Raw genomic sequence first — 18,447 nt, 5'->3', positions numbered from 1 at the left:
TCACTATCCCCATTTCAGATAATCAAACTGAGGCACAGAGAGGTGACCAAAATCTAGTGTGTCCTAGTAGCAGGGCTGGGGACAGAACTCAGGTCTCCTGAATCCTGGCACCTCCAAAACATCACTGCATGGCTCAATTTCCATTCATAGTTTGATTTTTTTTCCTGGACCATATGAGACTTAATGGTGACCTGCAAAGGAAAGAATAGGGCTAGAGCCTTTTCTAAAAAAATTCTTTACAATGGATAAAAGAAGAATGTGAATGGTTTTTTGTAAGTTTTTTCCCTTGTTTCTTTTCCTATATTAGAAATTCAGGTTCTGTCTAGGCTCTGAGGGTATGTCTACACACCAAAGAAAAACTTGGGACTGGTCTGCGCCAGTTCACTCGGACTCCCAGGGCTTGGGCTGTTTCATTGCTGTGTAGATGTCCAGGCTTGGGCTGGAGCCATGGGTGTCTAGTTGCTGTGTAGACACACTCAATGGTGACTGTAGACTTAGTGATGTGATATCATAAGAAACCAAGAGTTATAGTAATTGAGAGAAGGGATTTTTAATCCCTTAAAACTTAAAAAAAAACAAAAAACAAACAGCTATTTAACTTCAACAACATATTAATATTTTGGAGAAAGGATGTATTTGTTTAAAATTCCCCAACCTCATACCTGCAATTAAGGTGGGAAAGCAGATTGTGCACATGCTCTGAGACACACAGCAAAACCAGGGCAGATCAGAGTTGACACTCCTGATAGATACTTCTGAGGTAAAAATAAATAAATAAATAAATAAATTTTAAAGCCAGAAACAAACAAAAACCCTTCCATTCCATTTTTTTATCCATCTTAAAAGGAGCAAAAAGGTCAGAAGCCCAATTTGATAAAGTCCTTTGCAGGCTTAAATATTTTTTTTTTTTTTTTTTTGGGTGCAGAGCTTATGTAGCAACTTAAAACAAATTGGCAATGGTGCAGCCATTTATACAGCCCTATAATCACATCACACCCTCTTCAGTCCCTAATTTCTCCCCCTTACCTTTTCTCTTCCTCCCTCTCCCCTCACTCCTTTCTCCTTTTCTTATTTTGGAGAACATCTGTAGTCCTCTAGCTCACAGAAAATAGTAGCAAGCAGGAATGGCATTTCCCTGGATAATGAAACTGGCTTCTCTACCCTAATCCTTTACTAATCTCTATGGCTAAAATATTAAGATTCCTATATAATCCTTTCCTGTGATTTCAAAAAGCCCTACTCTCAAGTACATAAGGAGTTGCAGCTATGCATAAAATTGGGAGTTCTTCACATTTTCCGCAATTGAGAACAAGAAAGCCAAAAATAAGTAAGATTTACTTGTTGGGGCACGGGGGGAGGAAGAAGAAGGGGGATGACACATTAGAACACTGCCCATTTTAATTAAGCAGCACACAAACATCTGGAATCCAACACTTTTCCCAGATCTTTAAAAAAACACTTTGCCTGCCCTATAGTAAACATTGTAAATTTACAAACAAAACAGTTGCTCCAATTAGTAGTTAGAGAGACGCTTAAAATGGAAATCTAGATTCAACTTTAGCTCTGCAGAGGCAACACACACGTGTTTCCAACAAAAGGAAGAGTGCTCTACAGCAGTGGTTCTCAAAGCCGGTCCGCCGCTTGTTCAGGGAAAGCCCCTGGCGGGCCGGGCCGGTTTCTTTACCTGCCCTGTCCGCAGGTTCGGCCGATCTCACTGGCTGCAGTTCGCCACTCATGGCCAATGGGGGCTGCGGGAAGCAGCGCGGGCCGAGGGATGTGCTTGCCACCGTTTGCCGCAGCCCCCATCGGCCTGGAGTGGCGAACCACGGAGGGTGGGAGCCGCGATCGGCCGAACCTCCGGATGCGTCAGGTAAACAAACCGGCCCAACCTGCCAGGGGCTTTCCCTGAACAAGCGGTGGACCAGCTTTGAGAACCACTGCTCTACAGTATTTATGTTATGAGTTCTTAGTGTACTTCAATAAAGTAAATTATATTTACATTCTAATTCTCTCACAGGTTTCTTTAGCTAGTCAACTCATAAGGAAGTTTCAGAAGTTGTGCATCACATACTAACAAAACCATGTTTCCATATCTTTGTTGCTCTAGGGTATAGCTGGAACAACTAAAGAACACTTTACTAGATGCCCAAAAAGCCACAATCCCTCAATCAAGGAAAAATGCCATATTATTTAAAAAAAAAAAAAAAAAAAAGGAAAAAAAAGTAGGGCTGTCACACAATTAAAAAAAATTAATCGCGCTGTTAAACAATAACAGAATACAATTTATTTAAATAGTTTTCGATATTTTCTACATTTTCAAAATATTGATTTCAATTACAACACAGAATACAAAGTGTTCAGTGCTTACTTTACATTATTATTTTTATTTCAAATATTTGCACTGTAAAAAAACAAAGAAATAGTATTTCTCAATTCACCTAATATAAGTATTGTAGAGCAATCTCTTTATCATGAAAGTACAATTATGTACAAAAAATTATGTACAAAAAATAACTGCATTCAAAAATAAAACAAATGTAAAACTTTAGAATCTACAAGTCCACTCAGTCCTACTTCAGCCAATTGCTCAGACAAAACAAGTTTGGCTACAATTTGCAGGAGATAATGCTGCCCACTTCTTGATTACAATGTCACCTGAAAGTGAGAACAGGCCTTCTCATGACACTGTTGTAGCCAGCGTCGCAAGATATTTACGTGCCAGATGCGCTAAAGATTCATATGTCCCTTCATGCTTCAATCACCATTCCAGAGGACATGCGTCCATGCTGAAGATGGGTTCTGCTCGATAATGATCCAAAGCGGAGCGGATCGATGCATGTGCATTTTCATCATCTGAGTCAGATGCCATCAGCAGGCTGATTTTCTTTTTTGGTGGTTCGGGTTCTGTAGTTTCCTCATCGGAGTGTTGCTCTTTTAAGACTTCTGAAAGCATGCTCCACACCTCGTCCCCCTAAGATTTTGGACGGCACTTCAGTTTCTTAAACCTTCAGTCGAGTGCTGTAGCTATTTTTAGAAATCTCACATTGGTACCTTCTTTGCATTTTGTCCAATCTGCTGTGAAAATGTTCTTAAAACGAACATGTGCTGGGTCATCATCCGAGCCTGTTATAACATGAAATATATGGCAGAATGCGGGTAAAACAGAGCAGGGGACATACAATTCTCCCCAAAGAAGTTCAGTGACAAATTTAATTAATCATTATTTTTTTTTAAATGAGCATCATCTGCATGGAAGCATGTCCTCTGGAATGGTGACCAAAGCATGAAGGGACATACAAATGTTTAGAATATCTGGCACATAAATACCTTGCAACACCAGCTACAAAAGTGCCATGCAAAAGCCTGTTCTCACTTTCTGGTGACATTATAAATAAGAAGTAGGCAGCAGTATCTCCCGTAAACGTAAACAAACTTGTTTGCCTTAGCGACTGGCTAAAAAGAAGTAGGACCGAGTGGACTTATAGTCTCTAAAGTTTTACATTGTTTTATTTTTGAGCGCAGTTATGTTAAAAAAAATTAAAAATCTACATTCGTAAGTTACACTTTCATGATAAAGAGGCTGGGGTGGGGTAGTCAACCGCTTTGATAACAGGTTCGGAAGAAGGGGCTGTAATAATAGGTTCGGAAGAAGGGGCAGCGGAATCAGCAGGCAAATTGACATCCCAGTAAGAAAAGCGTACCACACCTGCCTGGGCCACATAGGGGCTATTAGTATGACCCTGGCACAGTCTGTCTGTATTTTGAGTAACACTCTGTGTTGAAGTGGCATGGGGGGGGGGGGAGGAGATGCGTACAGTAATTTGCCGCTCCATTGGAAACACCCAAAGGAGTGTTTCCCTAGGCCAGCCCTGGAGCGGGATTCTGGGTACTTGGTTTTGCGGTTGCAAAAAGGTCCAGTTTCGGGTAACCTCATATTTTAAATATGTTGTGTAGGATGGTCTTGTTTATCTCCCATTCGTGATCTAGGGGAAATGCTCTGCTGAGCTCGTCCGCGGTAGTGTTTAAAGAACCGGGTAGGTAAGAAGCTGAAATCTGGATATTGTGTTGGAGATACCAATTCCAAAGCTTCATAACTTCGGTGCAAAGAGATGGGCTCGAGCTCCTCCTTGTCTGTTTAGATAAAACATGCAGGCGATGTTGTCAGTCATGATCCTGTTGTTTTGGTTTTTGATGAAGGGGAGGAATTGGAGGTAAGCATTGCAGACTGCTCGGAGTTCTAGAAGGTTTATGTATAAAGAAGCTTCGGTGGGGGACCAAAGTCCTTGAGTGGTATGATACGCCATGTGTGCCCCCCCAGCCAGTGAGGGGTGTGTCTGTAGTAATTATAATGGAGGGGGGAGTCCTGTAGGAACAACACTCCAGAGCAGAGATTGTGTGGAAGAATCCATCATACGAGTGAGTCCTTGACTTTGGTAGGGATGAATAGAAGTTTGTTTAGACTGTGTACATTTGGTCTGTAGACAGTAGTCATCCAGTCTTGGAATATATGTAGAGGCGTGCGTTTTTGACCACAAAAGTACAAGAGGCCATATGGCCCAGAAGTTGTAGGCAGTCTCGGAAAGTGACCTGAGGGTTGTTCCACCACTTGGCGATCAGATTTCTTATGGTGTTGAATCTGTCGAATGGGAGAGATGTGAGTCCCATTAACAAATCAAGGTGTGCACCTATGAACTCCAGTTGTTGGGTAGGAATCAATGTGGATTTGTTCGTTTATTTGTAGGCCAAAACCCTGGAAACAGTCGACAGTCATCTGGGTGGAACAAACGGCCTCCTTGAGACTCCGCACTTTGAGGAGGCAATCATCCAGGTAAGGAAAAATTATGAGTCCTTTTTTCCTTAGGTGAGCCGTTACCCCAGCGAGAATTTTGGAAAAGATATGGGGAGCTATTGAGAGGCCCAAGGGCAGAACTCTGTACTGGTAGTGCTGTGAGCCCAGAACAAAGCGGAGAAAACGCCTGTGGGCAGGATGTACAGTTACATGAAAATAGGCATCCTGCAGGTCAAGGGCTGAAAACCAATATCCCTGCTCCAGCGCTGGAATTATGGTTGTGAGGGTAACCATTTTGAATTTTTGCTTTTTGATTAACTTGTTGAGTCATCTGAAGTCAAGAATGGGCTGCCATCCTCCATTTTTCTTTTCTGTTAAAAACTAACGGGAGTAAAACCCCTTTTCTTTGTGCTGGTCGGGCTCCTATTTGCAGGAGATGTTGTACCTCTTGGTGGAGCAAGTGGCCGTGAGAGGGGTTCCTGAAGAGGGATGGGGTGGGTGGGGGATATGTACAGGAAGGGAATGGAGTAGCCCATTCTGATGACCTCTAGGGCCCATTTGTCGGTAGTAATGTTCTGCCATTTGTGGTAAAAAAGTAGCAAACAGTGCCCAAAAATATAGGTAGGTAATATGAGCGCTGGAGTGGGTGGGAAGTCTTCTATACCATCGACCAAGGCTTCAAATCTGCTTGTTAGGTGGAGGGGGTTGGGAAGGTGTCGACAGAGTGGAGCAGCAACGTTGGTACCTAGGTCTCTGGCGTTCTTGCTGTTGGTGATCATATGGCCTCTGGTGTTGTTGAGTGTAGGTCGGATATCGTGGACGTAGATATGGCTGATACCTATATTGTCTCCTTCTAGTCAATGGTGTGTGGATGCCTAGGGACCTGAGAGTCGCTCTGGAATCCTTCATGGTATGCAACACTTTTTGGTCTTTGTGGCGAATAATTTGTCTCCATCAAAGAGGAGATCTTCCACAGTATTCTGAATCTCGTGTGGGAAAGAAGATGATGTAAACCATGAGGCCCAATGCATCACGACTGCTATCGCAGTGCCCCTCAGAGACTACGGCTTTGAATTGCGGTCTCTTGTCCTCAGGAATATCAGTAATAAAGTCCATGAGTTTCCCGTAATTTCTGTGGTCACATTTGGCCAATAGGGCCACGTAATTAGCCACCCTGAATTGTAGTGTGGACAACACAAACTTTTGGACCGAGTAGGTCCAACCTTTTACAGTAACTCCTCACTTAACGTAGTTATGTTCCTGAAAAATGCAACTTTATGTGAAACGATATTAAGCGAATCCAATTTCCCCATAAGAATTAATGTAAATGGGGGGGGATTAGGTTCCAGGGAATTTTTTTTCGCCAGACAAAAGACATTATATACACATACAGTATAAGTTTTAAACAATTTTAAACAAAGTTTAATATTGTACACAGCAATGAATGTTTGTGAAGCTTGGTTGAGATGGTGGAGTAAGAGGGTGGGATATTTCCCAGGGAATGCCTTGCTGCTCAATGATGAACTAGCACTCAGCTGAGCCCTCAAGGGTTAATACGCTGTTGCTAATGTAGCATTACACTCTACAAGGCAGCATGGACTGAGGCAGGAGGGAGGAAACACAATAGATGCAGGGCAGTAGTTGCAAACACTTCCCTGCAAAAACTGAACATGATGATGAGCCCACGCTATCCAGCTGGAGCGCACCACTCCCTCCTCCTGACAGCACATGCACGGCTGCACAGGTGCTGACTTTCCAAACTGCTGGGGGATGCATGCATGAGTGAGAGAGAGAGACGTGCATTGCCCCTTTAAGTACACAGACCGCACTTCAAGTATGTTGCCCTTTTAAGCAAATCAGCCAGTTCAGACAGGAAGCAACAGTTTCCAGCAAGCTCCCTCCTTTCTGTCCCTGAGCCCTGTTCCCCCTCCTCCACTTTGTGGAGAGGGGGTAAGGAACAGGGGGGTGGGTAGGAGCAGGGGACATCCTGATATCAGCACTCCTCTCCCCCCGCAAACAGGAAGCTTCCGGGAGCATATCGAGGGCAGGGCAGGAGCAGCAGGGCAGTGGGAGGAGGGCCACCTGAACTGCTGCTAGACAGCTGCTGAGCCACACACCTTACAGGGAATTTAGGGGAGCTGATGGGGGGGGCTGCCGGCCCCCTTGGTTCTAATCCCCACAAGGAGGGGCTGCTCTTCCAGAGAATCCTGCGAGCAGTGGACAAAGCAGGCAGCTGCCAAACGACATTATAGGGAGCATTGCGCAACTTTAAATGAGCTTGTTCCTTAATAGATCAGCAACATAACAACAAAACGTTAATCAGGACAACATTAAGTGAGGAGTTACTGTACTGTCTTTGTCAAAGGGGGTGGATGGAAGATGCTGTTGTTTGTTCCTTTGATTAGCTGCTTCAACTACCAGTGAATTTGGTGCTCAGTTCATGAAAAGGAACTCTGAGCCCTTGGAAGGGACATAGTATTTCCAGTCTGCTAGCTTGCAGGTAGGGGTTATAGTGGCCGGAGTTTGCCAGATATTCTTGGCAGGATCCATAATAGCTGCATTAATAGGAGAGCAATCTTAGATGCACTGGAAGGTTGCAGAATGTCGGTCAGCTCATGCTGATTTTCAGGTACTTCCCTCCAGGGTAATCTTCAATTCATTAGCCACTCTTTTGAAGAGATCCTGAAAATTAGAAAAATCATTCGCTGTTGTTGGAGATGGGTGCATAATAGCCTTGTCCAGTGGGTTAATTAATATTGTTCGGAGAGGTGTCAGATGCCTCTTCTTCTACGTGCAGCACTGCGGATTGTTCCTGTAGTTCAGTCGCAGATGTATGCACAGGTTCAAGAGGAGATGCGGTGTCACCTCTTCTGGGGCTGTGTCGGTCACCATGGTGTCTCCTGTATGATCCCCAGGGGCCCCATTAATGCCACTGTCTGGGAAATGGCATGGGTGGTCCCATCCATGGGTGTGCATACCAGGGTGGTAGGTCCTTGGAGTATGAAGACCTTGATCTCCTGTGTCCCATGCTGACTGGGATCTGGAGTTGGGAGGAATGGTATGGTGAAAAACCTCCCTGAACATCGGCATCCTCATAACTAGAGAAGTTAGAGGGAATATGTTGATAGGTCTGGTGTGAGATCAGTATCAAGCAGGGGGGACTATAGGGTCGGTGATTCCAGCAAATCCCTTGAATGAACAAACTGCAGTGCCGCAGTGTTTGCAGCCAGAGTGCATTCTGTTAGCTGCAATTGCGGTGTGATGGGGTCGGGTGGTCCCGAATGCCGCTGTGCCGTAGGGGCAGACATAGTGGCTTGAGGTGCCGGTGCCACAATAGCAACCGCACTAGGCAGGTTCAGTTGAGTTGGCACCGGGTGCTGCATGAGAAGAGGTAGGCAACTTTAAGCCTGAAGCTCTGGCATCGGGATGGTGTGCCTTGGAAGCAGCCAGGGTACATGCGGTGCCGGAGATGCCTGGCGCTTCATATGTGCTGAGCCATGGAGCGGTCGGCACCGAGGAGACAGACCTGCTCGGAGATCATTTGGGAAGCGGTAAGTCTTTGTGAGGCGAGGCAGGTGGTCGGTTTTTTGCCTTTTTTTTAATCTTTTGCTGACCGAGGAGGGCTTTGTGTCGATAAGGAATCCGCACCTGGGTCAGAGGCAGGTACGAGGGACTTTTCCACTAATATTAACTTGAGCCTGAGGTCTCTGTCTTTTCGTGCCCTGGCTTTTAATTTACTACAGTGGATACATTTCTGGGGGATGTGGGACTCCCCCAAGCGACGAACACATTGAGAGTGGCTGTCCAAAACAGGGATGGCATCTCTGCACGTAGTGCAGCACTTAAAAGCTGGTGAGCCAGTCATATTATGAACTAACTGACAGGAAAAACGGGAAGGAAGAAAAAACTGGAGTTTTTTTTGTTTGGTTGGTTTTTTTAAGGGACTGGGAAAGGAAAAATAAAACTTATCTGACTAAATACAGGGTAAAACTGTGTAAAACTAACTAGACTAGCTAAAAGCAAATAAGTTTTTCAACAACTCTGCTGTGCTCCGTCTCAGGCCAGGGACGGTAGAGAAGGAATTGAAGAGACCGGCTACGCACGTGTGCTATTGAGACATGGTGGGCACGTGAGGCAGGCACCGCGCATGCACGGCCCGAGCAAGTACTGCTGTAAAAATCTCCGAGCAAAGGTACAGGGACGCACCAACACCCAGAGTGCTGCACCCACCGGGACACTCATCTCGAAGAAGAATGGGCTCTTCAATCTAGTAGAGAAAGGTAAAACACAATCCAATGGCTGAAAGTTGAAGCTAGAGAAAAATTAGACTGAAAACAAGGTGTAAATGTTTGACTGCAAGAGTAATTAACCACTGGAACAACTTATTGAGTGTTGTGGTGAATTCTCCATCACTGACAATTTTAAAATCAAGATTGGATATTTTTCTAAAAGATCTGCTCTAGGAATTATTTTGGGGAAGATCTACAACCTGTGTTACGCAGTGGTACCTTCTGGCTTTGAAATCTATTAATCTATGAATACATTTTTCTCAATGTATATTTTCTGAGATAATATTTTAATTAATCTTTCCAAAAAACCTGATATGTCTATGTTATCAATATTAAGACTAATGACCATCAATCAATGGCATCTTTCCTCCACAGATCTTACTGTGCTCTGCAAACTTCACTCATTTATTATACACTGTTTATACACTAGCATCATTTCACCACTGAAATACAGCCTCCTCTGGATAGAATGTGGCAGCTGTTTAACAGCTAATAGCAACACTACACAACAGCTTAGGAGAGGAAATGGAGAATGCAGAATCTAACTGCAGTCGTAATTTAAGGAGGTAGATTACAATCATCCAAACTGGAATCTGGCCAGAACACAGAAACTCATACAAACTGTTGCAAAAAGTTTCAGGGGAATTTTTAATGGCCATAAGAGCTTGGGATCTAAATTTAATATCTCACGTAAAAGAGAGTCCCACAAGCAGCAAAGAACCCTTGGTACTGAGTTGGGGACACCGGTGCAAATCTCAGTCAAGTGGAGGAAAGATGCTGAATCATTAACACTTCTGGCAACATCTAAACCTCAGCAGTCCCTCTGAACATAAATCTCCAATTCTAAGCAGAAGAGAATGGACAGTCCATATGGGGAACACTAAGCAATTATCCCCTTATCAGAATGTTTAGACCTATCAGTATTTTGATCCATTACATTTGCAGGACCCACTGGTGGTGAAAAATGTGGTAAAGCAAATAATTCCTTACCGGCAAGAAACTCCACTCCTGGGTCTTTGGGTCATATTTTTCCACCACGTCAATAGGTGACTGCTGACTGCCAAAGCCTCCAATCACTAGCAGAACCTCGTTAGCCCCTGTAGAAAAAAAGTCCAGAGTCAAGTTAATTCCTCTGCCACCAAAGAGTCACCTAGAAAGAATCCTTTAATGAAACTTTTGGATCCATCCTGGAGGGATGGTCTGTGCCAGGAACAATGGGGCACAGCTGCCTCTTTAACTGAATATTGCTGTCACTTCTCTTTGTTTCCCTCCCTGCACCATACAGACAATATTCAGCCTTCCCCTCACCTCAAAGTGGCTGGTGGAGGGTGCATGCTCCTCCTAGCTTATTCTCACAAGAATTGTTCTCCTTTCTCATCATCTAAGCTACCCCTCAGATGCAGGCCCTCATTCACCATTTCACTGTGAGCATCAATGCCCTATACCCTCCTCATGCAACCAGCTGCTGCTGTACCTACCTAGCTACCCCACTGAAGCACAGTAGGAGACTTATCTTGATGGAAGGAAGCAAGTCAGCTACAAAATACTTATAATTAAAGGCAGAAGGGATGATTTGGGGGAAGAACTATTTTCTGAAAATATTAAATTCCAAATAAAGTCTTTTTCAGGTGACCATGAAGTTAATTGTGTTAAATATTTCTCCTATAAAGGAAAGAAAAGAGTTCTGTGCCCTTTTTGCTTCTTTATCATGTATAAGGAAGGCTTGAAAGGATTTTTCCTGCCTGTTCTGTTTAGCTTAGAATTATCAAGAATATCATGTTTCTTTTTCTGTTTTTTTCTGGAGGTCTCTTGGAGGCCCAGACTAGTGGAATGGGAGCCTGTTGAGCCCTTACTTAAAGGGGAGCAGTGCTGGATCTTTAACATGGTAACTTATTTTCCCTCCAATGTTTGTCAGGAGTTTGAGTTAAATAAGTAAATAAATACATCAAAGAACAGTGTAATCATTTCAAAATCTCTTCCCCCACTCAGTTGCCCAGTTTCACCTCCTTGCTACTCATATCATCATCATCATCCTACTACTTCCCCAGTTGTCCATAATACTGCCAAGTAAAACAAAGATAGCCAAGCCCTGAAAAGAAAAAATCCTAAATATTCTGCCTAATCCTTCCTTGTACATCACAGAGAAGGGGGGGGGGGGAAAGGGGGGGAAATCAAACTATTTCTTTCCTTTGCAGACACCTTAAAACTATGTAAACAAGCAAAGGATTTTGAAGCATGTATTTTATCCCAAAGCTCCACAGAGCTCTCTCCCATTTCTGTCTTGATTTCTGCCTGTTCTCTGAGGGTATATCTACACAGCAATTTAATCCCAGGTCTCAAGCAAGGCTCAAGCCAAACCCCCCTTGCATACACACTGCAAATATGCTAACCTAGGGCTCAGACCCAGGATCCCAGGACCGTGCTGGACTGGAGGGTCCGAGTCATAGAATCATAGAAGATTAGAGTTGGAAGAGACCTCCAGAAGTCATCTAGTCCAATCCCCTGCTCAAGGCAGGACCACCCCAACTAAATCATCCCAGCCAGGGCTTTGTTAAGCCGGGCCTTAAAAACCTCTAAGGAGGGAGATTCCACCACCTCCTTAGATAACCCATTCCAGTGCTTCACTACCCTCCTAGTAAAATAGTTTTTTCTAATATCCAACCTAGACCTCCCCCACTCCTCCTAGTTCTGTCATCTGCCACCACTGAGAACAGCCTAGCTCCATCCTCTTTGGAACCCCCCTTCAGATAGTAGAAAGCTGCTATCAAATCCCCCCTCACTCTTCTCTTCTGCAGGGTTAACTAGGTGAAATTTTATGGCCTGTGTTATGCAGGAGGTCAGACTAGATTATAATAGTTCCTGGGTGGGAGTTGTCGAGAGAGATGAAAAGCATTTTTGCCCTGCAAAAGGACTGGCATGCTGCTTCTGCAGGCCAAGAGCAACTGACCTCTAACTACATTGCAATCAATTGAGCTCAACTCTGCAGACCGGTCAGAAAGGGAGATCGTAACTTCAGGCAAGAAGGAGGCTTGCTAAGGCATGTGTCAAAGAGAGGCAAAGGGCTTATTTTTGCTCTCTTCACTTCCTACCTCCCTGGTGTTTTTAATGATCCGGGTAAATGGGTAGAAAGAAACTATCCCACCACGTTGGGATACATGTCTAGAAGCATGGACTCTGAGCGGAAAGACAGTCTTGTCACTAATACACAGAACTGGAAGTTAAGGCGATCTGGTCTCTACTCCCAGCTCTGCCACAAATTCACTGTTTGTTCTGAGTCAAATCACTTCCATTCTCTGTCTCAGGTTCCCTCTGTACAATGGGAATATTACTTGCTTCCCAAAGGGTCGTGAGAGTTAGCTCATTAGTATCTGTGAAGCATTGAGATCATCAGTCAGAAGGCACTAGACAAACATCTAAATACAATACCTGGCAATATCCCAGAGAACCTCCTGAGTGCCTTTTCCTTTGTTGCTCACCTAGACGTGCTCTAGTCCTGGGTCCCTGCATCTGACTCCGGAGCTCAGGCCTTAGATGGAATTTCTTAGCTTCATCTACAAGGTCTCTGCACTGCAAACTGCACCGTATAAAAGGCTGGGAGAAAACATGCATATGTTGTATGTTTGATTTGTTTTAAATTCCCTAGAAACAATCATGTTAGAACCAGTTCCACTGGATTTAAATGACATTAAAACTCTGACTTGCATGATGACCTGCTGGCAACAGAGAAAGGCTGCAAGTGCTACAGACGAAAAAAGGCCAAAAACCTGCACAGTGCCAGATACTGCAGGGCTCCCTAACTGTGGAAGAACAAACAAGACCAAGTAAATTACCAAACTAAGATAAACCAATTTAAGCAATATTTAAACCAGTTCAACTATGTCTGTGCTGGGGATTGGCATCAAGGTAATAATATTAGTTTTAGATCAATTTCATTATGCCAGTGAAACCATTCTAATGTAGTTTGCTGCAGGAAACTCTGCCCTGCTTGGTGAGGGTAACACAACTAGGAATCTCCAGCTGGGTAAGGATAACACTATGGATTATAGATAAAGTTGCGTGTCTGTCACGGAGGTCATGGAAGTCACGGATTCTGTGACTTTCCATGAGCTTCATGGCTTCTGCAGCGGCTGGTGCTGGCTCAGGGGCTGCCCAAGATGGGGATGTCAAAGATGGGCAGCCCATGGGCCAGCAGCAGAAGTTTGGATGTGTGGGAGGGGGCTCAGGGCTGGGGCTTGGAGTGCAGGGCGGAGTGCATGTCCCTACAGTTCCTAGGCGGAGGAGCCAGGGGGCTCCACACGCTGCCCGTGCCCGCAGGTACGGCCCCCGCAGCTCCCATTGGCTGCGGTTCCCGGCCAATGGGAGCTGCAGTGCCAGTGCTTGTGTCGGGAGCAGTGCGCAGAGCCCCCCTGGCCACCCTTCCCCCTAGGAGCTGCAGGGACATGCCAGTCGGAGCCGGGAGCCTGCCAGCCCCGCGAACCCTCCCCACCCAGCATCAACGGGGGTCCTGGGCCACGCACTGCCACCCACCCCTCCCTCCCCAGCACAGGTCCTGGGCTGCGTGCTGCCACCCACTCCCTCCAACATCCCCAGACCGCTACCCCAGATCACCCGCAGCCCCCTGCCCCAAGTTTTAGTTAGGGGTATATAGTAAAAGTCATGGACAGGTCACGTCCATGGTTTACTGCCCATGACCTATCCATGACTTTTACTAAAAATACCCGTGACTAAAACGTAGCCTTAATTAAAGGCCATCACTGAAGGGAAACAGTATGGAAAGAGTCCCCAATGTGTTCTATTGAGATATTTGGGGCTGAACTATGGAATGCAAAGGAATAATAATATTGACTCTTAACCTTTCTATATCACAGGATCACTGTGCTGTTTATACCTCGGTGTCTATGACATCTGTGATGTAGCGTGGGGTAAGAAGCGGCATGCGCACGTACTGCAGCAGCTCTGGCAAGGAGTCCTCCCGTTCCTTTTTTGAGTGTTTCACCCAATTTATAACTGCCTCAAAAACAGGTTCTTCAGAATCCACCTAAAAAGAAAAAGCACTGATCAGACTTCAGAGAGGGTTGTTCCACTGACTGGATTTGGGATGAACAATAACTGTCCAGATTGTTGACTCTGCTTCTCGGTTAGCAAAAAGGTTGAATTCTTAAGCAACAGTTTATCATGAGGGTTTCTAAGAATGGTCCATTTCTTCCCACTTGAAGAAACCAAACTTCAAATACCTACCCCCTCCCAGAGATATTTACTGACTCTGGAAAACTTAAATCTGTTGCAGACAGCCCTGGCTCTTTGGCTAGGCTCTGAAAATACAAATTGTTTGACTGTCGGTAATTCCAGGGCACACTAAAAGTGCAACCACTAAGGAGAAGGCTCGTAAGTAATTAAGGTTTCAGCAAATCACTGGGGTTGGGCAAGAATCAGCAATGGGACATGAGTACCCACCTTACAGCCAGCATGACTAGTGATTTCATTCCAGTTATATAGGAAAGTCAGCTCCACTTCCTATGCTTTGGATTCTGCATCTCAAATGGGTCTTGCTTCAGAAGTAAGGGCAGGTCAGATGTTAGGCAGATGTAGGGGTCTGGTAAAACCTCATGGGTTTCAGCCACAAGATGATACCCCAGCCAAACCAAGTGAGCATATCAGCAAACCCTTGGAGGATGGGGTAGGTTTAAAGATGAGGCAAAGCTCTTACCAAGAGAGCTCAGAGAGCACAGCCCCAGGGATAAGGGGGCAGTTCTACATACAGAAACTCACTCTGAAACATAAAGCATACAGCCAAGATCGGTCACTTCCCTTTAAAACTATATCTGAAGTTAATTTTCTTCCTTTCAGTATTGTACTTAGTGGGCTTGATCAAAAACACAGCATAAAATCTAAACGTATCAAAGGCATTAATTGATACTCTGAGAGCATCCTTGAAATACATAAGTAAGCAGAAGTGATCATGCCCTTCTCTTAATACCCAAAAAGCAGATCCCCATACCTAACAAATCTGCTGCTAAAATCCCACTTTAGAGACAGGAGAAGCGTCTGTAAACCCCAGGAATTTGAACAACACCAGCTTTATTTCCTCCCCAGTGTAACGTCTATAGAGCACTCACTGAAATAATGGTTGAGGCAGCTCTGAATGTTACAGGATCCTTAATTCTGTGAAAACAAGTGATATTGCCAGTTATATAGTGTCCCCATGATAAAAAAAATCAATCTCCAGAGTAAGGGCTGGTACAGCATTAAAATCTCAGCTCCTGAGCTGAGTAAAACTACCATCCACACATGGGTTGCTGTCTCCTGCTCTCCCCAACACTCATCCTGCTGCCAGAAACACTCAGAGCTCATCGCATCCATTCCCCCACCCCCTTGAAACAGAAAAAAGGCAAATGGGAAAACAGAGGGACAACAGGACCAGCACATGAGCCTCAACAATCCCAATCCAGGCATGCTGGTGAACTTCAGAATCCCAAATTTACACCCACTTGTTTGCAACCTGGGACGCAAATCTTGGATTGTTCCTGGAATGGCCATAATGGCTGCTACAATACAGAAATTTGGTTTAGCCCAATCTTTACAAGAATGACTGCAGGGTAGCAATGCATATAGTCAAAACTTGATGGAGGAATGCATCGTGCTATGCTCGATGATGCAGCAGTTAGATGGCTGAACAATCTAGATATCAACTTCTGATGCATATGAAAAAACAATCCCAACCAGCCCAGCAGCCTTGAAAGAAGTGCACTGCCCAGTCAAAGGGCAGTTGTGATAGGATAGACACACCCTAATTTTGAAAAGCTCATGTTTATTGATTTTTTAATTATCAAAGGACTTTTTAAAAGAAGCATAAATTTTCAAGGTCTTTCAAATTCCATGGTGCCCCTTTTACTTTGAAGAAAGCAAATTAAACAGCTCTCCTGGACTGTTGTGATGTTCCTTGATTTGTGTTTGTCTCTTTTACACTGTACATGTTTCAGGCCAGGGAATGTATCTTACTTAGGTTTGAAAATTACTGTTTACATTTTCTGAAAGATGCATTATAATCAGAATATGGTCCATTAATTAATTAATTCAGGACTGAATCCTGCCACTTCAAATGGCTAAACCTTTGATTAGTTTTTACATATACTGGATCTACTTCCACTTTATAGGCTCCATGAAAATATAAAATGCAGCTTACTAAATCAGGACAGTCACCTGGTTAGAGAGAATTTTTTTTAATGCTGACAATGTATTTGGCACTATATGAGACACAGAATGAAGTTGTTCCTCCCTGAGAAACTCACAGTCCAAAAGAAATTGAGTAACATCTCAGGCTTAAAGAGAAATTCATACTTCTACCATCTTGATGGAGCAGATCTGGAGGTGTGTCTTACAAATAAACAGCTGTCTAGTCCAATGATCAATTCTCAGAGCGGCCATCACTCCCAAGTACCTGCACTCCTCACAAACAGATCAATACAGTAGGAAACAGAACAAAGAGGTCACTAGTTTGGTGAACCTCTCAGTAGTGGCTCCATTCAGTGATCAACTGCAGAGCTTTGGCACATATCTGAAACTTCATCTCTTGTATGTAGAAGTACATTTTAAAGACACTGATAATGTAAGAATCAGATGCTGCAGACACACACATTTCTTAACCAAAAAGAGAACAAACAGGTAACTAATAAATAATGATTGCAGTGTTTGTAAGCTATACTCTCTGTCCCATTCCCTTCATATCTCTTCAGACTAGATTCTTGGCAGAGACCATCTTCCTATGTGTTTGGAAGGCACTCAGCACAGTGTGGGCATAAATATTTTCTAAGGCTCCAACCCTGCAAACGTTTACATATGTACTTAGCTTTACCCACACAAGCAGCTGCAGAGATGTCACTGGGACTGCTCACACAAGCAAAGATAAGCACATGCATAGGTGTTTGCAGGCTCAAACTCCAACAGTAATAAGAGATGGTTACTCACCTTTGTAACAGTCGTTCTTCGAGATGTATTGCTCATATTCATTCCTATTAGGTGTGCGCGCACCGTGTGCACGATCATCGGAAGATTTTTACCCTAGCAACACTCGGTGGGTCGGCTGAGGCGCCCCCTGGAGTGGCGCCTTTATGGCACCGGATATATGCCCCGGCCGATCCAGCACCCCCTCAGTTCCGTGTTGCCAGCTCCTCCAACAGAGGGGAAGGAGGGCGGGTTTGGAATGGATATGAGCAACACATCTCAAAGAACAATGGTTATAAAGATGAGTAACCGTCTTTTCTTCTTCGAGTGCTTGCTCATATCGATTCCACTTAGGTGACTCTCAAGCCTTACCTAGGCGGTGGGGTCGGAGTGAGACATCGCACAGTGGAGAACTGCTGAGCCAAATGCCGCATCACCCCTTGACTGTTGGGACAATTGCGTATTGGGAAGCAAAGGTATGCACCGATGACCAGATTGCTGCCCTACATATCGCCTGTATGGGCTAATGAGCCAGGAAGGCGGAGGAGGAAGCTTGAGCCCGGGTGGAGTGGGCAGTACGGTGCGTAGTTGGCACGCCAGCCAAGTCATAGCACACACGGATGCAAGATGTGATCCAGGACGAGACGCGCTGGGCGGAGACCGGGAGGCCCTTCATCCGGTCTGCCACAGCTACGAACAGCTGGGTCGTCCTCCTAAAAGGTTTAGTTCGTTCGAAGTAAAAGGCAAGGGCCCTGCGAACATCTAGGGAGTGCAGCTGTTGTTCTCATCGAGAAGCGTGCGGCTTCGGATAGAAGACCGGAAGGAAGATGTCTTGGTTGACATGGAAGGCAGACACCACCTTAGGAAGGAAGGCAGGGTGTGGTCACAACTGTACCTTGTCCTTATGAATCACCGTATACAGTGGGTCTGAAGTAAGGGCTCTAAGCTCCGATACACGTCTCACCGAGGTGATAGCGACGAGGAAAGCTGTTTTCCAGGAAAGGTACAGGAGCGAGCAAGTGGCCATCAGCTCGAATAGGGCACCCATGAGTCTGGATAGGACCAGGTTGAGGTCCCACGTAGGGGCCGGAAGCCGAATTTGCGGGTACAGACATTCCAATCCCTTGAGGAACCTGCTGACCATGGGACTGGAGAAGACCGAGCGCTCATTTTCGCCCAGGTGGAAGGCCGGAATCGCTGCTAGGTGAACTCTGATGGAAGAAACTGCTAGGCCCTGCTGTTTCAAGGACAAGAGATAGTTTAAGATGGTAGGTACTGGCGCCTCCAGAGGGGCAGTATTGCTGAGCACACCAGCAGGAGAAACGCTTCCACTTGGCCAAGTACATGGACCTAGTCGAGGGCTTTCTACTACCCAAAAGTACCTGCTGCTCCGAGTGGGAGCAACGTAGCTCAGATTGAGTTAGCCAT

At 45.0% G+C, this 18,447-nt stretch overlaps 1 protein-coding gene across 6 annotated transcripts in view; it reads right to left on the bottom strand.

Moving 5' to 3' along the window:
• The window catches only part of KLHL12 (kelch like family member 12), an 85,607-nt gene that overhangs the window by 33,174 nt on the left and 33,986 nt on the right, over positions 1-18,447 (bottom strand). For all 6 annotated transcript variants that reach the window (XM_054026244.1, XM_054026245.1, XM_054026246.1 and 3 more), the window contains 3 exons: positions 13,967-14,116; positions 12,555-12,669; positions 10,069-10,175 (listed from right to left, as the gene is read on the bottom strand). In XM_054026244.1, coding sequence (XP_053882219.1) covers positions 10,069-10,175; positions 12,555-12,669; positions 13,967-14,116 — 372 coding nt within the window. The remainder of the gene's footprint in view (positions 1-10,068; positions 10,176-12,554; positions 12,670-13,966; positions 14,117-18,447) is intronic.

This window comes from Malaclemys terrapin, chromosome 4 (assembly GCF_027887155.1).
Source record: "Malaclemys terrapin pileata isolate rMalTer1 chromosome 4, rMalTer1.hap1, whole genome shotgun sequence".
NCBI lineage: Eukaryota > Metazoa > Chordata > Testudines > Emydidae > Malaclemys > Malaclemys terrapin.
Note: the sequence above shows the minus strand (reverse complement) of the source record. Positions and strands in the feature narration are given on the sequence as shown.